The 20,829-nt window shown below is 41.7% G+C and overlaps 1 protein-coding gene across 4 annotated transcripts in view; it reads left to right on the top strand.

The window, feature by feature from the left end:
• Positions 1-19,778, top strand: part of Hivep1 (HIVEP zinc finger 1) — a 130,589-nt gene extending 110,811 nt beyond the window's left edge. For all 4 annotated transcript variants that reach the window (XM_051194379.1, XM_051194377.1, XM_051194378.1 and 1 more), the window contains 2 exons: positions 16,117-16,622; positions 18,134-19,778. In XM_051194379.1, the coding sequence (XP_051050336.1) occupies positions 16,117-16,622; positions 18,134-19,258 (1,631 nt within the window). In that variant the 3' untranslated portion in view covers positions 19,259-19,778. The remainder of the gene's footprint in view (positions 1-16,116; positions 16,623-18,133) is intronic.
• The last annotated feature ends 1,051 nt before the right edge of the window (positions 19,779-20,829 follow it).

Genomic DNA, 20,829 nt, shown 5'->3' with positions numbered 1-20,829 from the left:
AATATAAAGTGCAAATCACTTGAGAATCCTCAAAATACTATATACTTCTTCTCTTCCTGTTCTCAGTGTCCTCCAGGCTCACACTTGAATGTCCTGTGTAGAGGACCCTCTCCCTGGTTCAGCACCCCCACAACACCCTACCCTCCTCACCCCTGCCCCAGCTTACACTGATCACATTGCTACTTTCTTTACAATGTAACAGGACCAGCTGCTGTTTGGAAATTCTGCCTGGTTTTTCCTTGCATGGCTCCCGCAGGGAACATCTTCCTTCGCTGAACTTGGTTCTTAGGAGTTTCCTCCAAAAGCCTTTGACCAGTGTCCCTGTGGGATTATTCTATTTACCCCTCTCCCTTCTGAGCTGCTGCAGGGTAGCATGAACAGAGCCCACTGCATCACTGTCCGCTTCTCTGACACTCAGCATTCAGCTCAGTGCCTGGAGATCAACACTGTCCCTGGTGTTGGCAGAGACTAGGAGTGTGGCTCAGTGGTTGGTATACTACCTGCCAAGCATGCTGAGGTCCTGGGTTCAGTCTCTGAGTCCCGCACTTCCCTAGTGAAAATAACAAGGGGGCATTATAAGCATTTGAGGTTAAACATTTTACTTGTTGGAAACACATAATGTTTTGAAAAAGTATCTTTCCCCTTAATACTGTTAACAAATGTAGATAATTATTTCTGACCAGTTTAGAGGGAGAAACAAGTCTTCTAGTCTTTTCTGACCAGTCAGAGTATAGAAGTATATTTTTGTAGAGTTTCTGTTTTTAACGCAAGAATTTATCAGTTCTTTTAATCACCCTAAATTAATTTCTAAACGTGGAAGAGCAGTAGCAGTGACTTGTTCTAGGTAGCAAGAGCAATTCCAATTGTAAAAGCTAGGAAGGAAGAATGTATACGGATGTGAGTGAGGGCATTTACCAGCCGGTGATTAGAAAAGTTCAAAGTGAAGGCTGTGACAAGCCATGCACAGCGTGCACACTGCTGTATCCCACTTCAAGGTGAGCCTTAGGAGAATGAGATACCACGTGCAGGTTCCTCTGAATCCACAAGGGAAACTGGTACTTGCGCCCTAAACCCGCAAAGAAGTGCACTTCTGTGAAGTGAACATTACTAGGTGGATTGCCTTGCTAGCTCACGTACATGTCTACCCATTCACTTTCGTATTTTCTAAAGCTGCCCTTAGGTTCCAAGTCAAAGTTTATACATAGTGTGGTTCACTGTTAAGACAAAACAACCTTCCTTTACCGATTGGCCTTTTTTTCAGTTTATGTTTTTCAGATTACTGTATTTATGGGAAGTGTACTTAGTTTTGTCTGCTTTTATCAAATAGTAAAGCATAGTGCCCAAGTGCTAAATTCTGAGTGCCCTATCGTGTAGGAGGCTCACAGTTCTCCATCGCTGTGCCAACCAAATACAATCTTCCCTTTGGCTTTACTATAGGCTTACAGTGTAAGGATAAGTACAATAGGCAGTTTTAAACAATTGATCTTGCTTTTACTATTCTATTTCTTAAATTTAAAAATATTTTAAATACATATATGCATGTGTTTGTGCTGAAGATGGTGATTATAAATACTTTAAATCCATATGTGATCATGGCTGAGATGATGATTTTAAATATTTTCTCACATCTACCTCATCCTTCTCATGCATTCAGTAACTTTTTTTGAAAGCGCCACATGCTCCCTTGATTCATTCCAGCTGCTCTCTTCTTCCCGTCACAGACCAGAGGATTTCCCTTTGATTTGTTTAATATATATTCTATATTCATGAGCAGGGTATGGTTTTCTTCATGCTGGTGTTTTTAATTTGCAGAAAGAAAATCGTACTTCATATATAGATACATAGCATAGTATCTGTTCTTACAATATTATTTTCCAGAAGGAACCTACCATTTTCCCTACCTCTTCAGTATGTCATTGTCTGGATTGGACAATTGGACCATTTTCAATTGGACAGTTAGCCCGATTGGACTGATAATAGTTGTGTGTTTTCTAAATAACTGATGTTTGGCCTCATATTCCTTCTACAGAGCTTTCACTCCATTAAGATGATGATAGTTACAGATGGGGTCTGCATGTGTGGAGGCACAGTTGGGTGTGGTATGTGGGCATATGTGTGTGCAGGTGGGAAGATGAGAGGAAGAAGTAAGGGGTGCTGTCACTGCTGCCTTACTCCCTCGAGTTGGGGTCTTAATGAACCTGGAGTGACACTAGTATCCAGCAAGCTCTGGCTGTCCTTCTGTCTCTGCCGCCTACATCCTGCATAATGGTTGCAGGTATATGCATGTCTGATGTCCTAGTTAGGTTTTTATTGCTGTGATTAAAAACACTGACCAAAAGCAACTTGGGGAAGAAGTATTTTATTTCAGATTTACAGCATATTGTAAGACTCAAGGCAGAAATTCAAGGGAAACCTGGACCAGTTGAACTGAAGCAGAGGCTAGAGAGGAATGCTTGTTCCCCATGCCTTGCCCAGCCTGTTTTCTTACACAACACTGAGCCACTTGCCCAGGGGTGGCATCACCCATAGTGGGCTGAGCTCTTACACGTCAACTATTAATCAAGAAGATGCCCCTGGCTTGCCTACAAACCAATCTGATGGAGGTGTTTCGTCAGTTGAGGTTCCTTCTTCCCAGACAACCCTAGCCTATGTCTAGTTGGCAAGAAAATTAATGATGCCTGGCTTTTTCTATGGGTTCTGGGATCTGACCATAGGTCCTCAGGCTTGTATCATCAGCTCTCTGACCACCTGAGAACTCTCTCTGGTCCTATAGATTGAGATCTTTTTGCTCATCACTTTCTAAATGTTTGGTGAGCAGGGCTCAGAAACGTTCAAAGTGGAGCTGTTTCTCCACAGGCCATACCAATTTTTAGTCTCTCAGTAGCCTGTACTGTGCTGGCTATTCTTTTTCCGCATCCTTGGCTGGTTCCTCTGTCTTTCCAGTCCCTACCGATGGTTCCCAGGGCTGAGGCCTCTGACCTGCTCTTTCCTCAGTCATTGCTCACTCCCACAGTCCATCTCCTCCAGTCTTTTGTTCATTCTCTGCAACTTGGCTGCACACCATCTCTGCATGGATGTCTAGTAGATATTCAGGGTTACTGTAACCCATCTCAGCCCTTCCCTTTCTCCTTTTACTGAAGAGGCATACTTCCTCCCTGTGTCTTCTCTCAGCACGGTCAACACAGATCTTGAAGTTGTCTCGATATCCATCTTTCCCCCATTTTTGCCTCTAATACATCCATAAAATCTCTTGGTGCTTCCTTCACAATATCTTCCAGGGGCTGGAGAGTGGCTCCGCAATCATGAGCACTTGCTGCTCTTCCAGAGGAATGAAGTTCAGTTCCCAGTACCCACACCTGGGAGTTCACAGCCACCTGTAACTCCAGCTCCAAAGGACCTGACTGCCCTCCTGCCCACTGTGGGTATCTACATAATGTGATACACACTGTGGGTGTGGGGAGCATAAATACCTTCAAAACCCTGGTGTTTTAATCTGCCATCCTACCATGTTCTTCAGTGTTCCCCTGGCTTCTAGTAGCTCCTGAGTGCTGTCTCATTCAGCCTTATCCCAACTGTTTTCCACAAGACAAGCTGCCACATTGACTCTTCCTACTGCTCTATCTCTGAGGCTTGCTCCTGGCCCTCCTTCTTCACCCACTCAGCCTCAACCATACAGGCCTGACTTTTGACTGAATGCCCCCAGAGTTCCTGTCCCAAGATCTCTGCACTCCTTTCCATGCTGGACACTGAGGCTTAGCACGCTGTGCTTTCCGTTCTGTCCCTAGAGGACCCTTATCATCAAGGCCTGCCTGAGCCTCCTGGTATAGTTAGAAAGCATTCATCCACTACTGCTGTCTTTGCTGATACCACTTCTCTTCTTTTGAGTATGTCCCCTCTTTGTGTGTGTGTGTGTGTGTGTGTGTGTGTGTGTGTGTGTGTGTGTGTGTCCCATTCCTAACAAATAAAAGATTTATTACACAAGGATAGGCTATTATTTTGTTCACTGCCTAGTGGCAGTAGGTAGTAAATAGTTGTTTATTGAATTAATGATGGGGGATGCCATATGACCTAATAGAAAATACTTGGTTATTAGTACTTGTGCAGGTTGTAATCAAATGGTAATTGTAATATACTATTTAATACCCTTCACTGTCTGTAATGTTTCTGTTACAAGTCTAGATTGATACTAGATATTACAAAGGTTATGTTTGTTTATTAAGTTGTTGGGTTTTGATCATTAGATCAAAATACCAGAAGTTTTAAGTCTCTGGCATTACATATTCTCATCTATGATAATGATCTCTCCAGATTAGTAAAGCTATGCTCCATTTTTTTCAGTAGCTCCTACAAGGAAAATGTGTTCCTTTGGATTGTTGACAACACAAGAACATACAAGGCTGGTCAAGTCAGAGCCTGGCTCTTTCCCCCATCCATTCTGTGGGAACCTGTTCTCTAACTTAGTAAAGATTCCACTTAGTCTTTATGCATTCATATGCACTTACACACCCACGCAAGATTGGAGCTACCAAAGGACACCACACCTCCTCCCCACCCAAAGGGAAAATTCATTCTACCTGTCATTGAGTAAGGGTTAAGATCCCTTGAGCTGCTCGGTTAATAAAAGCATCCACCTACTACGGGTTTGCTGTCATGTTAATCACTACTACACACAGTAATGTTACTCCATGTTTGCTGTCATGTTAATCACTACTACACACAGTAGTGTTACTCCATGTTTGCTGTCATGTTAATCACTACTACACACAGTAGTGTTACTCCATGTTTGCTGTCATGATAATCACTACTACACACTGCAGTATTACTCAGGGTTTGCTGTCAATGTTAGCACTATTACACATGGTAGTGTTAAACAAAAACAGCAGCACCAGCTATCAGCATCCTCACTACCATCAATAATGCAAAGCCCAGGGTCACAGGTGAAGATTCAGATGATCTTTGCCTCCACATTTCTAGAGCATTTGAGAAAATAAAATCAATGTAAGTTTTAAGCAAATGAGCAGGATATGTGCATCTAAAGAGACTACAAGAACTTTAGTTGATGTAAAACGAAAGCAAAACAAAAGAAACAACATGCATACTTTTTGCTGTTTAGAATAAAAGTCCTGACAGAGGAGAGCTATCCATCAGTGATCTTCAAGTATGAAAACATGAAGCTGCCCCCAGCAGAAACCTTGAAGATGTCAAGGATCACATCAATGAGAAGTCAAATTTAAATCTCACATAGTTGCTTCCCACTCCGAATTCCCTTGCATAGTATTCCAGGCCTCCCTTCCCTTTCCTGGTTGTGGCTTAGCCTGCCTGTTACATCCAGCCCCCACACCAAGACATTTTCCATTTAAGCTGTGGAAAGATGAGTCTACCTTGCCTTCCTTCTGGGATGCCCTAGGCCACATCTGGATTCACCCCCAGTATCTAGGCCATGGGACCAAGGCTCCTGGAGGACAGAAGTGTTCATTCATACTTGGCCTTGTCTATGCAGTGCAGGGATAATGCATGGGTCAGAAAGGCCCAAGTGCATGCCATCATAGTCACCACCAAGCAGGGTTGTAGTTATGGTGTGTTTCCATCATTCCAGCACTAGAGGTGGGACTCAGGGCTTCATATAGGCTAGGAGCATGCTGTGCCCTTATCCTCAGAGGCCTCTGTCCTGGCTTAGATCTGTTCCTACTATGGGACATCAGGCTGAGATCAGTGAAAACCAGAAATCTGAAGTAACCCAGTGAGTTCCTTCATCCCCTGAGTATATGACAGGTGAAATTTGTCATTTAATCCTGACAACAGATTGCAGCTATCCTCTGTGTAATGCAGTAATTAAAGAAGTAGCCAGATTGAGCCATATGTCCTTTCAGAAACCATACTAAGAAACCCAAGTCTGCAGTAACTGGAAAATTGTGACATCATCATCTTGAGTATAGTAACACACTATAGTCCTAGTTATATGGCAGACTCAAGGCTTGAAGACCTCCTAAACCCAGAAGTTTCCTGGCCAGCCTGGGCAACAGGGATAGACTATCTCAATAAAATAAAATACAATAAAAATCCCTAAGCAAAAGGTTTTCTCTAGGTCTCACCAGGAGGTGCCAACAGGCTGGTGATTATGTCAGTCACTGGGTGCTGCGGTTATTATAGAAGGGCTGTCAGGAGACTGGAGTTGGTCCCATAGGTAATGTGCTTGCTGTACAACATGAGAACCTAAGTTCAAACCCCAGAACCAGCCTAAATGCTATGCATAGCAGTGCATGCCTATAATCCCAGGGACTTGCTGGCTGGCCAGTGTAGCTGATATAGCAAACAGTGATAGTCATTGTCCCTGACTATAAGACTACAGGAAGAAAACTGAAACTGACCCCTGACAGATGAGCGCAGGCGGGCGCGCGCGCGCACACACACACACACACACACACACACACACACACACACACACACACACACACTAGAAACAAAAGAATTAAGAAGACCTGGTACATTTTGTACAAACCCATGAAAGTCACTGACTTACACAAGAGGGCCGGAAGGATGCTCCTCCATTTTCAGACATTGATTATTACAGACTGGGAAACAAACAGAAGGACATAATTTATGAGATTGGACTCTTCCAGCAACCTCAGAACAGTGCTTTTACTTTTAAAAGGTGCATTTGGGGTCCTGGTTATCAAACTGGTCTTTTCTCTAGGACCCAAAAAATCATTTCCAAGAAGTGTCTGAGCTTTTCTGTCTTCATTAAATGAAGACAGGGCGGACACTCAAATGCACCTGCCTTGCTTCTGTCTTCAATGTTTAAACACTGTCACCATTTGGTAATATCTTGTTCAACCACACAGCTCCCTGGGAAAACTTCACGCTTATAAATATGCTTTCCCTGAGTTATTCCTTTACAGTTAGTTGCCTTGTGTGTTTGCTGTTGAGGTTTCCTTTTCATTGTTCTAGAATGTCTATGCATTGACTGTAGGTTTGTGTATGTGCATGCTGTGCTGTTGAGGCCAGAGAAGACACTGGGTCCCTTGGAGCTGGAGTTAGAGTGGAGCTGTTGGACGTTTGTTCCAGCTGAGCTTCACCGTCTTCAAGGCACTATCTTTAGTCTCTGAGTATTCTGTGGGTCTCACAGCTGTTTTCTGTTGTGCCCGCAGCACTGCCCAGGGTGTCAGTTGATAGTTTCCCTTATGAATGTTCTCCAGTGACGGGGTTCAGTGAAGGTCAGGATGACACAGGATGACACAGAGCCAGAGACCCCTGAGCTTCCTGACTCTACTGTTTTAGCCAGAGTGGGCTTTGTATCTTCCCCTTTCATCCTCTTGTCACATGACTCCATGATCTCATCTCAGGAGCAAACTCAAGGGTGGTGAGTCAACCGGTTCTGAATGTATTTTCTTTTCCTTTTTTTTTTTTTTTTTTTTTTTTTTTTTTTTTTTTTTTTTTTTTTCTTTTCTTCTTTTTTGGGTTTTTCCAGACAGGGTTTCTCTGTATTGTTTTGGAACTAGCTCTGCAGACCAGGCTGGCCTCAAACAGAAATCTCTGCCTCCTGAGTGCTGGGATTAAAGGTGTGTGCCACCTTGGCCCAGCTCTGAATGTATATTTTTACATACCAGCCACTCTAATTTGGGCATTTGAAATTTAGAAGTTGTTTCCAATTAGCTTAAAATTAGCAATACATGCTGTAATTGTAGTATGTGCCCGTGAAAAGTTGAGTCCTTTCAAGCCCTCATACTGCACATTCCTATATTCTTGCCATATAAAATTATATAGCCTCGGGAATTTTTGCCCATGTATTTTGAGGGTCTTAAGGCATATGTCTTAGTTTGCACCTTTGTGTCAAAAGTAGTGCCACCAGCAATTTGCTTTTCAGCCTTTGATCCAAAGAATGTTTTCATCAACAGACTTCAACACAAGGAATGTTAATGTGTGTCCTCAGCTGCCACCATGGGGACAACAGCCTGCAAGGGCAGGGGAAAGCATGCTTTTCAATGGAATTTTAAGTACTGACCGATATGTGTGAGATAATGATTCAGACCACAGGTTTGAAAGCTTGTATCGTGTTTACTGTTAGAAACAATTAGTGAATTTTAGAAAAGTACTAGCAATATTTTCCTTCTAAATGAGGCCTATAGACTGCCAGCAACAGAATTCCTATACAAACATCCATTGCTTTTAAGAAACGTTTCTTTGTAGAATATGAAACCATAATGGCTCTTAAGATGTATACTTAATGCAGTGTTGATAGCAATTATTTATGAACAACACACAGCAAGGGTGGTCTTTTGGTTTATTGCCTAAAGCTAACAGATCTGCAGTTCTGGCCTGCTGTGTTCATATAGGTTATTTTCATAATTTAAATAGCACTATTATTCACAAGCTTTACAAAAATGTTCTCCTGGTTGCTTTCAACCTAGTATTTCCTAACTGAGGAGGAAAACAAAACCAGACTAGCTATAATAACAGAAGAGTTGGGAGCAGGGGTCCCTGTCTTCTGGGCTGCTGCTGGCTCTGGTTCCAGCTCTTCCAGCAGGTGTCACTGTCTGGCAGCGATGGGGGCAGATTAGGTTCATCTAGGAAGCCTTGGGAAGAAGGTTGTTTCCCAAATAAACTTTCAAGGAGTCTTGTTACAAGCTTATGAGAGAGCATTCCTTTTGGAGAAAGAGACATTGCTACGTTAAAAGATTCCCTTTCCCCTCTTAAGTTAAATTGCACAGGCCAAAAAAAAAAAAAAAAAAAAAAAAAACAAACAAACAAACAAAAGGAATAGTTTTTGTCATCTAAAAGTTGTGTCTAGAGGAATGATTTGATGGAGCTTTTAAGAGCCATTTATTTGTGAATTTGTTAAGCAAATATGGATGTCTTAACATATTTTCTACAGACTCCAATGGCTACTGAAGGATAAGCCATAGTATTTATCTTCCTGGGGTATTTGCTTATGTTGCACACAACAAAATGAGTAATAGCTGCAGTATGATAAGAAGAAGGCAGTCTGTCATGTTGGAATAGTGGCAGGTGATGGGGGTTCACATGCTGACTGTTTTGCTTTCAAGCAGTATGTGTCAGGTGTGTTATCTCCTAACTGTCTTAGCATGGTGGTTTGCTTTTGACTTGGTAATAAGATACAAACAACTGGACACCAGCAACCTTTTCCTGTAAAGGGCCTGGTAGTAAACATTTCAGGTGTGCCAGGCCATATATTCTCTAGTATTTGTCACCATTAGCAAACTCCTGGTGTATTGCAGCATACAAACAAGCCTGGCTGTGTCCCCACAAAACCTTCTTTACAAGAACAAGCAGTGAGCCAAATGTGGTAATGACCAAGAACTGATAGGCCCTGGTAACCAAGGTACTAAGAGTGCTGCCATAGTTACTATGTTAAATAACCCAAACAATTTCATAAATTTATACTTGGTGGGTTTTGGGGGAAGTGGTCGAGTCCATGTCATCATTTCTGGCATACTGACAAAAGCCACAAACAGGGCTAGAAAGATGGCTCTGCAGTTAAGAACACTTACTGCTTCTACAGAGGATCCAGGTTTGATCCCAGCACCCACATGGTGGCTCACAATCCCCTGTAATTCCAGTTTCAGGGAAACACTTAAGTCTCTTCTGGCCTCCTCCATCAGCACTGCGTACACATAATATACATACATAATGCAGGCAGAATACTCATACACATAAAAATAAATATGTTGAAACATTTTAAATAAAAAAAAAATAAAAATAATTAACTAGGCACTTCTGGGGACACAACCTCTGATTCAATGCCAGCAGATGTCTCTGGAAGCTGACCAGGCTATTTAGAGTCCCACTGTCAAACTCTGTTGTCAGAATGTGACATGGTCATTGTCTCCTTGAAATCAGAATATCTGTCATTATCTTTATGAGACAAGATCAGGCCCACTCACATTCCTGGTTGAATTTATAGAGAGTTTATAAGGTTCAGCTACCATGTATGAAGCCCTTCTCCCACCCAAGAATGTCTGGGACGTTAACAGTTTTGGGGGTTGGGTTGACTCTTAGTGTTGTAGCTTCCCATATATATCCTGGAAATAACCCCAGTTTTAAGCAAGCTGGACTCTGGTGGAATGATCCCTGAGGTCTGGCTACCTACGGTTCTTAGAGCTTTGTTCAGATGTTTCCAGGAGCCTTTATCTTCTGCTCAGGTATGTTACCTACCTTATCATTTTATTTCATTCCAAAATAGTGGCCTTGTTTGACAAATAGGTGATGATCCACTGTTAATTTGTAGATTTCCAAAATTTTGACAGTGGTCTCTCCTTTTGGGAAATTCCAGACACTGATTCTGAGAAAGAAACTCCCTTCTCTCCAAACCTGGGAAGGGATCTGTAAGAAAAAGAACACCAATCTCTCCTTGGGTTCTCTCTCCATTTCAGGCTTATGGCTCTGTCTAGGTAGACAATCTAGAGCAGCTATCCTGTGGTTACAACTAACCCTGATAACTTACTCTTAAACTTGGTAGTTAGGAAGGTGTCGCATTATTATGAAATTAAGTTCAATTATTAGTTTACATTCTCCATGGAGACTGTGTTTCGTATAGTCTGCTCTACATAATCAAATAATTATATGAAGCTTTTAATGTCTCTCCCTATAAACAAGCAGCTCATGTGTATCTTTAATAAGCTAGCTTAATGACTATAATCTATTGTTGACCTTTCAGATCATCCTGTAGTCAATTTTAAATATGGCTGAATGGAAGTGTTTAGCACAGACGGCGAGGATTGAATCTCGAGTCTGACACTTGTGAGCTGTAGTGCAACAATAAAACTCATTAACAGCATTTTCACTTGCTCTCACCCTTAATTAGTGCTTATATTAATTATGATCAGGTGGTGTTGCTGCATTTAGTGTTAAAAGCTAGATTCTTTACTAGTATAGATAGAACGGGAGTGGAGGCATGTTGCTTTCATGTGTACGTCTGGATAAGAAATGCAAGAAGCATACAGACTCTTGGGTGGTTAAAAAAAATGTAAAGTATATGTCTAGGTTAGGACAGATATCATAATTTTCAATGCTTCAAAATTAATCAGTAGAAGAGTTGGGATTCATTTTAAGTATTGACTCCTATTAACAGTGGGAAAATTATTCCTGGAGAAGTCTTGATGTAACCACAGTGTCTAGAGGTTCTAGTTGGGTTTATAAGATAAAATCAAGACACAGAAGCACTGACAGTCTTTCTTCTTTTTTAACTTTTTAAAAAATATATATATTTTCTATCATGTGGGGAAATTGTAAAGCTGTCATGTAGAGTTCTTGAACACTCTTTATCCAGCTTCCCTTGTGTGGTAGCCTCACATGACCATAGCACACCTATGAACACTGGAGTTGACCTGAGCTCATTAATGTTGACTCACATTACACAGGTCTAAGGGGACATCTGTTAGGCTTCTGTACTGAAAGTTTAACTGTCTTCCCTTCATAGGTACTGAATACCTGTGGAGGGCTTTGCAACCATGCATACCTGTTTATCTAAAGCTGACCTTGTCAGTGCCGTTACTGTGGCTTTATTAATTGAACTTTTCTATGGAGTTACTTTCTTCATCCACTTGTAGCTCCTGTGGCTAATCAGTGTCTTGCTCAGATTCCAGCATTGGCCATAGACAATAAGAGCCCTTCATGTTTACCCAAATTGATCATCTTTTTTAAGCAGTTCCTTTTTTTTAGAACTCATCCCAAGAAGTTCTAACCCCAGAGTTAGGCATTTCTCTAAGAACCCCTGGTCCTTGTTGCTGGAGGATTTTGCAATTGGTGGGGACTAGTGGTATGTACTGCCAGCCCCAGTGTTATAACATTAGTTATTCATGAAATAGTTCCCATCTCCCAACTGAAGCTCTTATCAGACATTGCATGTTATTCATATTTTCCCATTAAAGATTTGGATGCTTTAGTCATTGCTATTTTAGATTCCCTCTCAGTTATAAATCAGTGTCATATCTAGCTGACTAGTTCTGAAGGCTTCTTTGTCTCTTTGGAGTGTTTGGCATTGGCTTTTTGTAAGCCTTGTAATTTTATGTTTAAGTTGGCCATCTTATGTTACATGATAAAGTTGTATAAGTCATTTTTGTGCTTGGTATGGGCATGCATTGCTGGCTGTGTCATCAATGTCAAGCAGGCACAAGATTGCCTGGGAATAACTCTGGCTGCTATCTGTGGTCACTGCACAGAGGTTTCATGTTCCTCTAAAGATACTTTGTGCTTTGGGTTGGGGTTGGTTTACAAGAATGGTATCTGTTCAATATTTCTTTTGGAGCTGTGATTCAGTATCAGTCTCTGCTCTGAACCTCCTTGCCTTCCCTGTCTTGGGAACTGTCTCTCAAAGCTTCTTAGCTTGGCACTGGGTGTAAAAACAGAAGATAGTGTATCCCATTGGGTTTCATACATGCACCGTGTTCTTGGCTTTCTGGGTTCCAGTTGCTTAGGTCCTCTACCTCTCCCCAGGCTCTGTAGTAGACTTGTTCTGCCCACAAGAGGGAAGCTCCATTTCCTCCTGTCTCTTCCCTATTGCAGTGAATGTCACCAGCATCTGAGGTCATCAGTCCTCATTGTCCTTTACCTCACAGATCAGACTTTTGTTTCTATAATGGAGAGATGAGAGAAAGGTCCAAGAGTTCTTTGCCTCTCCTGAGGCTGCTGCTCCTCTCTCAGATTGGGGCCAGATTGAACACTTTTTAGCATTCAGCACTGAGTGCTAGTTGGGCTTCATGGTGTTAAAGAGCCCCTGAGTCTTAACCACCGACATCTGGCTGGAAATAACTTTCAGTCTGTTGACTTTTTTTTTTAACATATTAACCCCAGTTTACTTTCCACCCCCGCTCCCCTGGAAGGCCTTACCCCTCTGTCAATCATTTTTGATGAACTCCCTGGCCAGTATTCTGCTAACTCTGTCCCTAGTGACATGCACTCGTCTGTTTCCTTGTAGACACTGTCTTGCCTTAGATTTGGGCTATTGATTGCCCCAAATTTCAGTTCTTTGCTGAGAATAAGGTTAGACGACCTACTTTTGTTTCCAGGGTAAAGCAGGATCCAGCCTAGCTAGACTTTGTAGAAAGTCATCATTTGATGAAACTTTCCTCTTCAGTAGCCTCTTCTGGCCAGCTAGGTCATTGTTATCCTTTCTGTTTCCCCATTTTCTAGGCACCCAGAGTTTCCAGGTACTCATCCAGAAATCACTCATTCCAACATGGATGCTGAGTGGGACTCAACTAATTAATGTTGTTCTATTTATTTTACAACATAATAGTAAAACCTTGAAAGCAAAAACCAAGTCTTTGTTTGTTTTATCTTTGACTACTTGAGTTGTAAAAATAACACATTCTAGTCTTTTCCATCCCTTAGAAATCACCCTCCAATATTTTGGTGCATAGTTCTGTAAGTTTGTCTTTGTAAGAATTTATTGCCATTTAGAAAGAATATTAACATAAACGAGTATTTGAGAAGTCCAGTAAAAATACCTACTGCATATTTGCTTACAGTTTTTCCATTTTTCAAAACTTAAGAGTAGGCTCCTTTTCTAGGGTTATACTTCCCAAGAATCAGTGGGTACCTGCAACCTCAGCTAGTGCTTCATGCTGTTTTTTTATGGATACAGCAAAGAATCAGCAGCAATAATGCATAGACTAAAACAACTACACCAATATACTATAATAATGAAAATGATGTAGTGTACCTACACATGTATTTTCTGCACTGTGTTCACACTTCTTCCTGTGGCAAAATGATACATGTACAGCCCCAAGTGAGATGAATGGTGTGGGTGCTATTTACATAGCATTAGACATTGCATTGACACAGCAGTCCACCTGACACTACTTGATGCTTTGTATATCCTATTACCAAGACAAGCTACTAAGTGATTAGCAGGCAGGTCTTTGTTTACCATTGGACAAAAGACTGATCCATGTTACAGACAAGACAGAGCAAGATGGCCACAATCTTAACCCACTGTTCAGAACCGTGCATAGGATAAAACCTATTATTTCTGGCATCCTCTGTTTAATTTTTTATTCACTTTAGTGTTTATTGCTGGTTTTTTTTTTTCCAATTTGAAATAGTCAAAAAATCCAGGAAATCCACAGAGATGTGTATTTCAAAGATCAACAAAGGGTTGTGAATATATCTCAGTGGTAGAGTGCTTGCCTAGAATGTTCAATGTTCAATCCCTAGAATGTGTTTGTCTCTTTGTGACTGGGATACCTAACTCAGGATGGTTTCTTCTAGTTCCATCCATTTGCTGTGAATTTCAAAATTCCATTTTTCCTCCCCGATGAGTAGTGCTTCATTGTGTAAGTGTACCACATTTTCTCCATCCATTCTTCAGTTGAGGAGCTTTTAGGTTGCTTCCAGGTTATGGCTATTACAAATAATGCTGCTATGAACATAGTTAGACAGATGTCCTTGTTGTATGAACATGCATCTTTTGGGTATATGCCTAAGAGTGGAATTAATGGATCTCATTTTTTTTTTACCACAGTCCGAAACTGAAGCCAATGTCATAGCTTAATAAAAAAAATTGGAATGCATCACATATAACTAAACCATATATGGTCTGAACCTATGTGGGCCAGTGACAAAGAAATAGTGTAGATATTTTCCCATCCTTCCCTTAATGTTAGCTTTCCATTTTGCATGATTTTAAAAAGTGAAGAGTTTTTTTAAAGCAAGTTCTACATGAATGCATGAGAATTTTAACACAATTACTTGAATATCTTGAATAGTTCTTAAAAAGTAATGTATTAATGATAATATTTTTAGATACAATTTCATTTTTTGTAAGAAATGGGTCAAATCATACAGAAACAAGAAGTAAATTCTGAAAAGAGAAGAGGGGATTGTAGTGATGACTTAGTGAGTAAAGGGCTTGCTGTACAGGCATAAGAACTGGAGTTCAGATCCCCAGCACCCATGTTAAAAAAAAAAAAACATATGGAGAAAAGGTCAGCTTCCATGTGCACCTGCATGGGTGATAGATCACAGAGAGAGAGGGAGGGAGGGAGGGAGGGAGGGAGGGAGGGAGGGAGGGAGGGAGGGAGGGAGGGAGGGAGGGAGGAAGGGGGATGGAGGGAGAGAAGGAAGGAGGGAAGAAGGGGAGAGGGAGAGGGGGAAAGAGAGACATAGGATATGGCTTTAAATATCAAATGAGCATTATTACTAAGAAATCAATTAAAACACATTTCCAATACAATTCAAATTTAAATTATTTTACTAACAAATCAAATACCACCAAAGTGTGAATGTGCTAATTTCTTTAGTAAAAGGAAGATAACAGTTGTATAAAGTAATGTCATGACCACTTCATGGTTATGGGGAAGAAAGATTTTTTGTAGATCTGAGAGAACAGCAGAGGCATCTGGAAGAATCTAGAACAGAGAAAGTGGTGGACTGAACATAGCAAGCTGGCTGGACCTGGCCACAAGAGAAGTAGGGGCCAAGCAGAGGAGTGGGGATGGGGGCACAGAAAGAAAGAGATGGGGAGGCCAAGAGGAAGACAAAGAGAGCAGAGTGAGAACCTAGAAAGTAGCAGTCTTACAGAGAATGGGGAACTGGGGGGGGGGGGAGGAAACCCATGAGCTCTGGAAGTTTAGGGTGGAGGGAGGTAAGGAGAGCTAGGATGGACTTTGAAATGTGTGACAAGCATGCATAATACTGAGGGAGCCTAGAGGCCAGCTTGCTGTGCTACTGGACATCACAGATAGCCATTTGTCCCTTCTGTCTTTTGGAATTTGGGGAAATAGAGTTTCCTTTGGATCTGACAATAGGAAAATAGAAAAAAGCTTAGGAACAGTTGATCCTTTTATATGTTTTGTCATACTTAAGAATTTTTCAAATATAATATTTGAGGCTTTCCTTTCACTACATCTCACACTTTGCATGCCTATTTCTCTTTGAAGGCTCATTTCATGTGCCTCCCTGCTACCCTGACCATGGCCCTTCTCTGAGTCCCTGACACTTGACTGGCTGCTTCTCATCATGCTACTGGTGTGCTCTGGGTAGCCCCATCTTCTATATGCTTCCCACAGTGTTACCAAACTTCTAAACATGAAAACATTGTGTTTGTGTAATTGTAGAGCGTTCTATAACAAATCCTCTTGGTTGTCATGTTAGATGAAAAGCAAAGATTCGGATATGAGCGGTCTGGATATGATCCTGAAGAATCTGATGGCCCCGACGAGGATGACAATGACAATGAAGAGGATGATGAAGACAGTCAGGCAGAATCTGGCCTCTCAGCAGCACCCTCAGTCACAGCCAGCCCACAGCATCTTCCATCCAGAAGTGGCCTTCAGGACCCTGGGAGTGTAGAGGAGGACCTTAGAGTTCCCAGTTGCTTCTCGGGGGTACATACAGATCCCATGGACATTCTGCCTAGAGCATTACTCACCAAGATGACTGTTCTGAGCACAGTACAGCTTGACCCCAATAGGACAGACTTACCAACAAAGGCCAGGCAACATACTGCAAATGATGAACATGACATAGTTCCTCATGTAGACACTCCCAGGTCCCCAGAAGTTACCCACAGGTCTCCCGGCCATCAGATGTCTGTGGATTACCCTGAATCTGATGTTCTGAGAAGCCCCACAGCTGCAGAGAGTGTTTCTTCAATACAGGTAGATGAGCTGTGGTGGGTTTTTGTTTTATTTTGTTTTGTTTTTGTTTTCTCCTCTTATTCCATTAGGAAAACCTAATGGATTAAAAAATTAATTCACTTATGATCATATGAGTGTGTACCTTTTTGTTGTTACAGTCAATGACAGAATTCATTTGTCTGTTAAAGACTTGTTAATTATCTTGACAAAAATCCACATACTGTATTATAGCCTGTGGTGCCTCTTTAAAAAATACTCCTTTATTATTTGCTGTTTTCAAAACTCAAAATAAAATATGTATGTACCAATGTAAACTCACATTCTGAGACGAGGATCATGTGATTGACTGATTTTTCCATGAGTGTGGATACGGTGGGTTACAGCATGTCATCCAAATTGTGTGCTTTGTTTACTCCAGTCAACAAAATAGCTGCTAAGCTTCATAACAAAATTAACCTGACACAAAAATGATTCAAGACTTCATATTGTCTGGACGAGCAAACTGCTGGAAGAGCTCAGGAAAGTTTCCTTCCAGGAGGAAGCTCAGGGCCAGACACCCAGCTCCAGGTGGAAGACACACCGGAAGTGTGCTGCATGATTTTCCATGCTGCCGCCTAACCAACAAGTAATTTTGTCTCTCCCTGACAGTTCTCTTCCCTCTCCTATGTGTTAAATAAGGCAGTAGGGTTTATTTCTTAATGGGAAAAGATGCTTCCCACTATTATAATGTTACATACTAGCCTCAACTAATTTAATCTGTCAGCTTAATATAGAAATTGAATTATAATGTGAATTAATGTATCTCCCTAACAAATACACACACACACACACACACACACACACACACACACACACCCCTATATATTATCAAGAAAGGATGGTATTTAGATTAAATTCACAGGTAGAAGGAGGGCAGGTAGGCAAGATTCATCCCTCCTTAACATTGTGTTCTAACTGCTGTATCTCAGTATCTCTCACATAATTACCAGTGCCTAAAACTTCAGTCTTCGGTAGACATTTTATCAACTTACGAATCAGTGAGCAAATAAATGAGCAACTGCAGACCTTTGTCTTAATAACAGCTCTTCATTTCATGAATGAATAATTTTTCAGTTAATTTTTTTCCCAGTTGAGTTGATGCTCCCAGCCAACTAATATGGCAATTTCTCAACATTTCCTAGTCTCTGAAATAAAGTGGTACTGGTGATGCCAGAAAAATAGCATCAACATAAAAATACAGTCATGCTCATCTATTATTACAAAATGATAATACCCAGGAAACTGGTTTGCAAATTATAAAATGCTTTATAAAACATTTTTCTGGTATTATAGTAGGGAAGAAATTAAAAATGAAGATTTTTCTTTTTGCAATTTTTTTTTTTTTTTTTTTTTTTTTTTTTTAGCAAGCCAACAAATGTAAAATAGAAACACATACTCTTAACTCACTGGAAAGAACAGACTGAACACTAGTACTTTAGCCATGGTGAAGGAGGCTCTGTTATCAACAAGGCTCATTGTCTCTTGTCTTTTAGGATTCATCATCTGTACGACTGCCTCCTGTTGTAGCCCAGCTCAACCCTCAGCCAACAGCCAAGATTCCTTCCTCAGTCTCACCTCACTCTGATAGTCAAGAACCGAAGCAGCAAATAACCTTGCAGCCTCCTCCAGGCTTGCCTTCCCCTCAGACACATCTGTTCAGCCACCTCCCCTTGCATTCCCAGCAGCAATCAAGGACCCCATACAACATGGTTCCTGTCGGCGGTATCCATGTGGTGCCTGCCGGCCTCACATACTCTACTTTTGTACCCATTCAGGCCGGACCAATGCAACTTACCATCCCCGCTGTGAGTGTTATTCACAGAACCATGGGTAGCCCGGGGAATACCATCACCGAAGTTTCTGGCACTACTAATCGCCCCACTGGAGTGGCTGAATTGAGTGGTGTTGTGCCATGTATTCCCATCGGCCAAGTCCACGTGCCAGGCCTGCAGAACCTGAGTCCCCCAGCCTTGCGGTCGCTCACATCCCTAGGTATGGAGACCGTCAATATCGTGGGTCTGGCCAACGCCACCGTAGGCCCGCAGGTGCACCCCCCAGGCCTGGCCCTCAACGCAGTGGGGCTGCAGGTTCTGGCTAATGCGCCTGCACAGAGCAGCCCCGCCCCACAGGCGCACATTCCCGGTCTCCAGATCCTCAACATCGCCTTGCCCACCCTGATCCCCTCGGTCGGCCCGGTGACCGTGGGCACCGCGGGCACCCCCGAGGCTGCGGCCTCCAACAGCAAAGGCCCAGAGCTGCAGATACCCACAGCCCCGGGGCACTGCGCCGAGCCACCTCGGGGCTCATCCGAAGGCCCTCAGGAATCACCCAAAACAATACCCGGCCCCTCTGCAGACCACCCAAGGCCTGAAGGCCCAAGCAAAATGGACACCAAGAAGTCGGCCTCCATGACTCATGTGTTGCCCGGGCGCTCCTCTGCGCAGGCGCAGCCAGCACCCACGCCAGAAGCTTTACAGAAGGCTGCAGCTTCCGGCCCTCCATTGCTGCCTGCAGACAGACCAGCTCCCAGGCCCCCAGTGCCACACAGGCAACCCATTGTGCACTTCAGCGATGTGAGCAGCGATGATGATGAGGACAGGCTTGTCATAGCAACCTAGTGGTTTATTTTTTATTGATTTTTTTTTATAACAGGTTTTTTTTTTAAACCCTCCTATCCTTAAAGCACATTTTTCTGACATAAACTCATGACTAATCTTTGTGCAATCATGAACTTTTGACCAATAATTGTTGTTTTGTGTCAACTCCAGCCATTTTTGTACATGTTGTATAGACAATTGTGCCTTTTAGGAGTTTTATGTTTAGAGTCTGTACAGATGGTTGAATATCTGCTATATACATACAAATATGTTATATATGTATATGGAAACCAGGTAGTTATGTTTAGTAGGAACCTGTCAAATAAATCAGATTATTAAATTATATGTTGCACTGTTAAATATAAATTTTTATGGCTGTGGGGCAATTTCTGTGTATAAATTAGTATGTAAACCCCATATTTATTGTATTCGTATTAGTCTTTGCAAATGGATCTGTCATTGTGTAAGACAGTAACTGTACACTTCAGACAGATTTTCTGTGTTATGAACTGTTTCAGTAAAATACTGTTTACTGACTTTAGTTGTGCTTAAGTTGTGTTGTGCTGTCTTTAAACCTCTTTGGGAAAGTAGCCCCAAGCCCTGTGCCTTCCACAACCAGTACTTAGTTCTGAGAGACAAGGGTTTAGTGGTCTCTTTACCTGTGAAACTGACTAGGGCCCAACAATTGGGAGCTAAAGATATTTTTTTTTCCAATGTTCAAGTGTAGTTTTGTAGCTATTTACTTGTTAGAGGATTGAATTCTTAACATTTTCTATAAATGCATAAAAGGGACATCCTGAAAAGAACTGTGAAAAACTCTGGAAAATGTAAATCAAATGAAAAAAAAACAGTCCTGAGATCCACAGTTCTCCTTCCCAGACCTTAACCCTGTGTTCCTTAGCCAAGGACTCCCGTTTCTTGTAGATCTGCTTTTATGTAGAGAGTTCTGATCTGGAAGAAAAACATAGACTTCTATTTTAAGTGACTCTAGGAATGATTACTCCTATTCTGAGAAATCCAACTCAGTCATTTAGGATGATGGCAAGTGGTAGGGTAACAATTCTCACTGCAACTATTTACCTTATTATCTAAGGATTGCAAGTAGCAGGTTTGTGTGGAAAATATTTCACGTTGAGATTTCAATATTTAGCACAACTTTAGGGCAGTGTATCACAGGCTTAAATGTTCTCTTCATGAAGCCAGTGAGACTATCTTGGGTGTGAGTGTGTAAGAACTTGGGGAGCACCCTGCTAGCCACCCAAAAGATCACTTCTGTGCCTTTGAGAATGGCACCTAGAACCCCACCTATCTGTCCCATAATTAGGATTGCCAGCCTGCACTCCACTGACAAGCTCTGGATCTCTGGTGCTGTGGATGTATGTTTTCTCTCACACCAGTACACCACTAATAGTAGGGACTTCATTTTTGAAAAAAAAAAAAAAAAAACCCTAGAAAACTCAACTATAGAAGTCCCATTGCTCTAACAGTGTAATTGAAAACAAGTTCTATTATCCAATTTTTTAACTTCTTGTCATGACCATGTATTCTACTTTTGTCTAACATGTCTATTCTAAAGCAGTATCTAAGCAGCA

The sequence above is a fragment of the Phodopus roborovskii genome, unplaced genomic scaffold (assembly GCF_943737965.1).
Source record: "Phodopus roborovskii unplaced genomic scaffold, PHOROB, whole genome shotgun sequence".
Classification (NCBI taxonomy): Eukaryota; Metazoa; Chordata; class Mammalia; order Rodentia; family Cricetidae; genus Phodopus; species Phodopus roborovskii.
The sequence above is the reverse complement of the archived record's forward strand: the minus strand, read 5'-3'. Positions and strand labels throughout refer to the sequence as shown.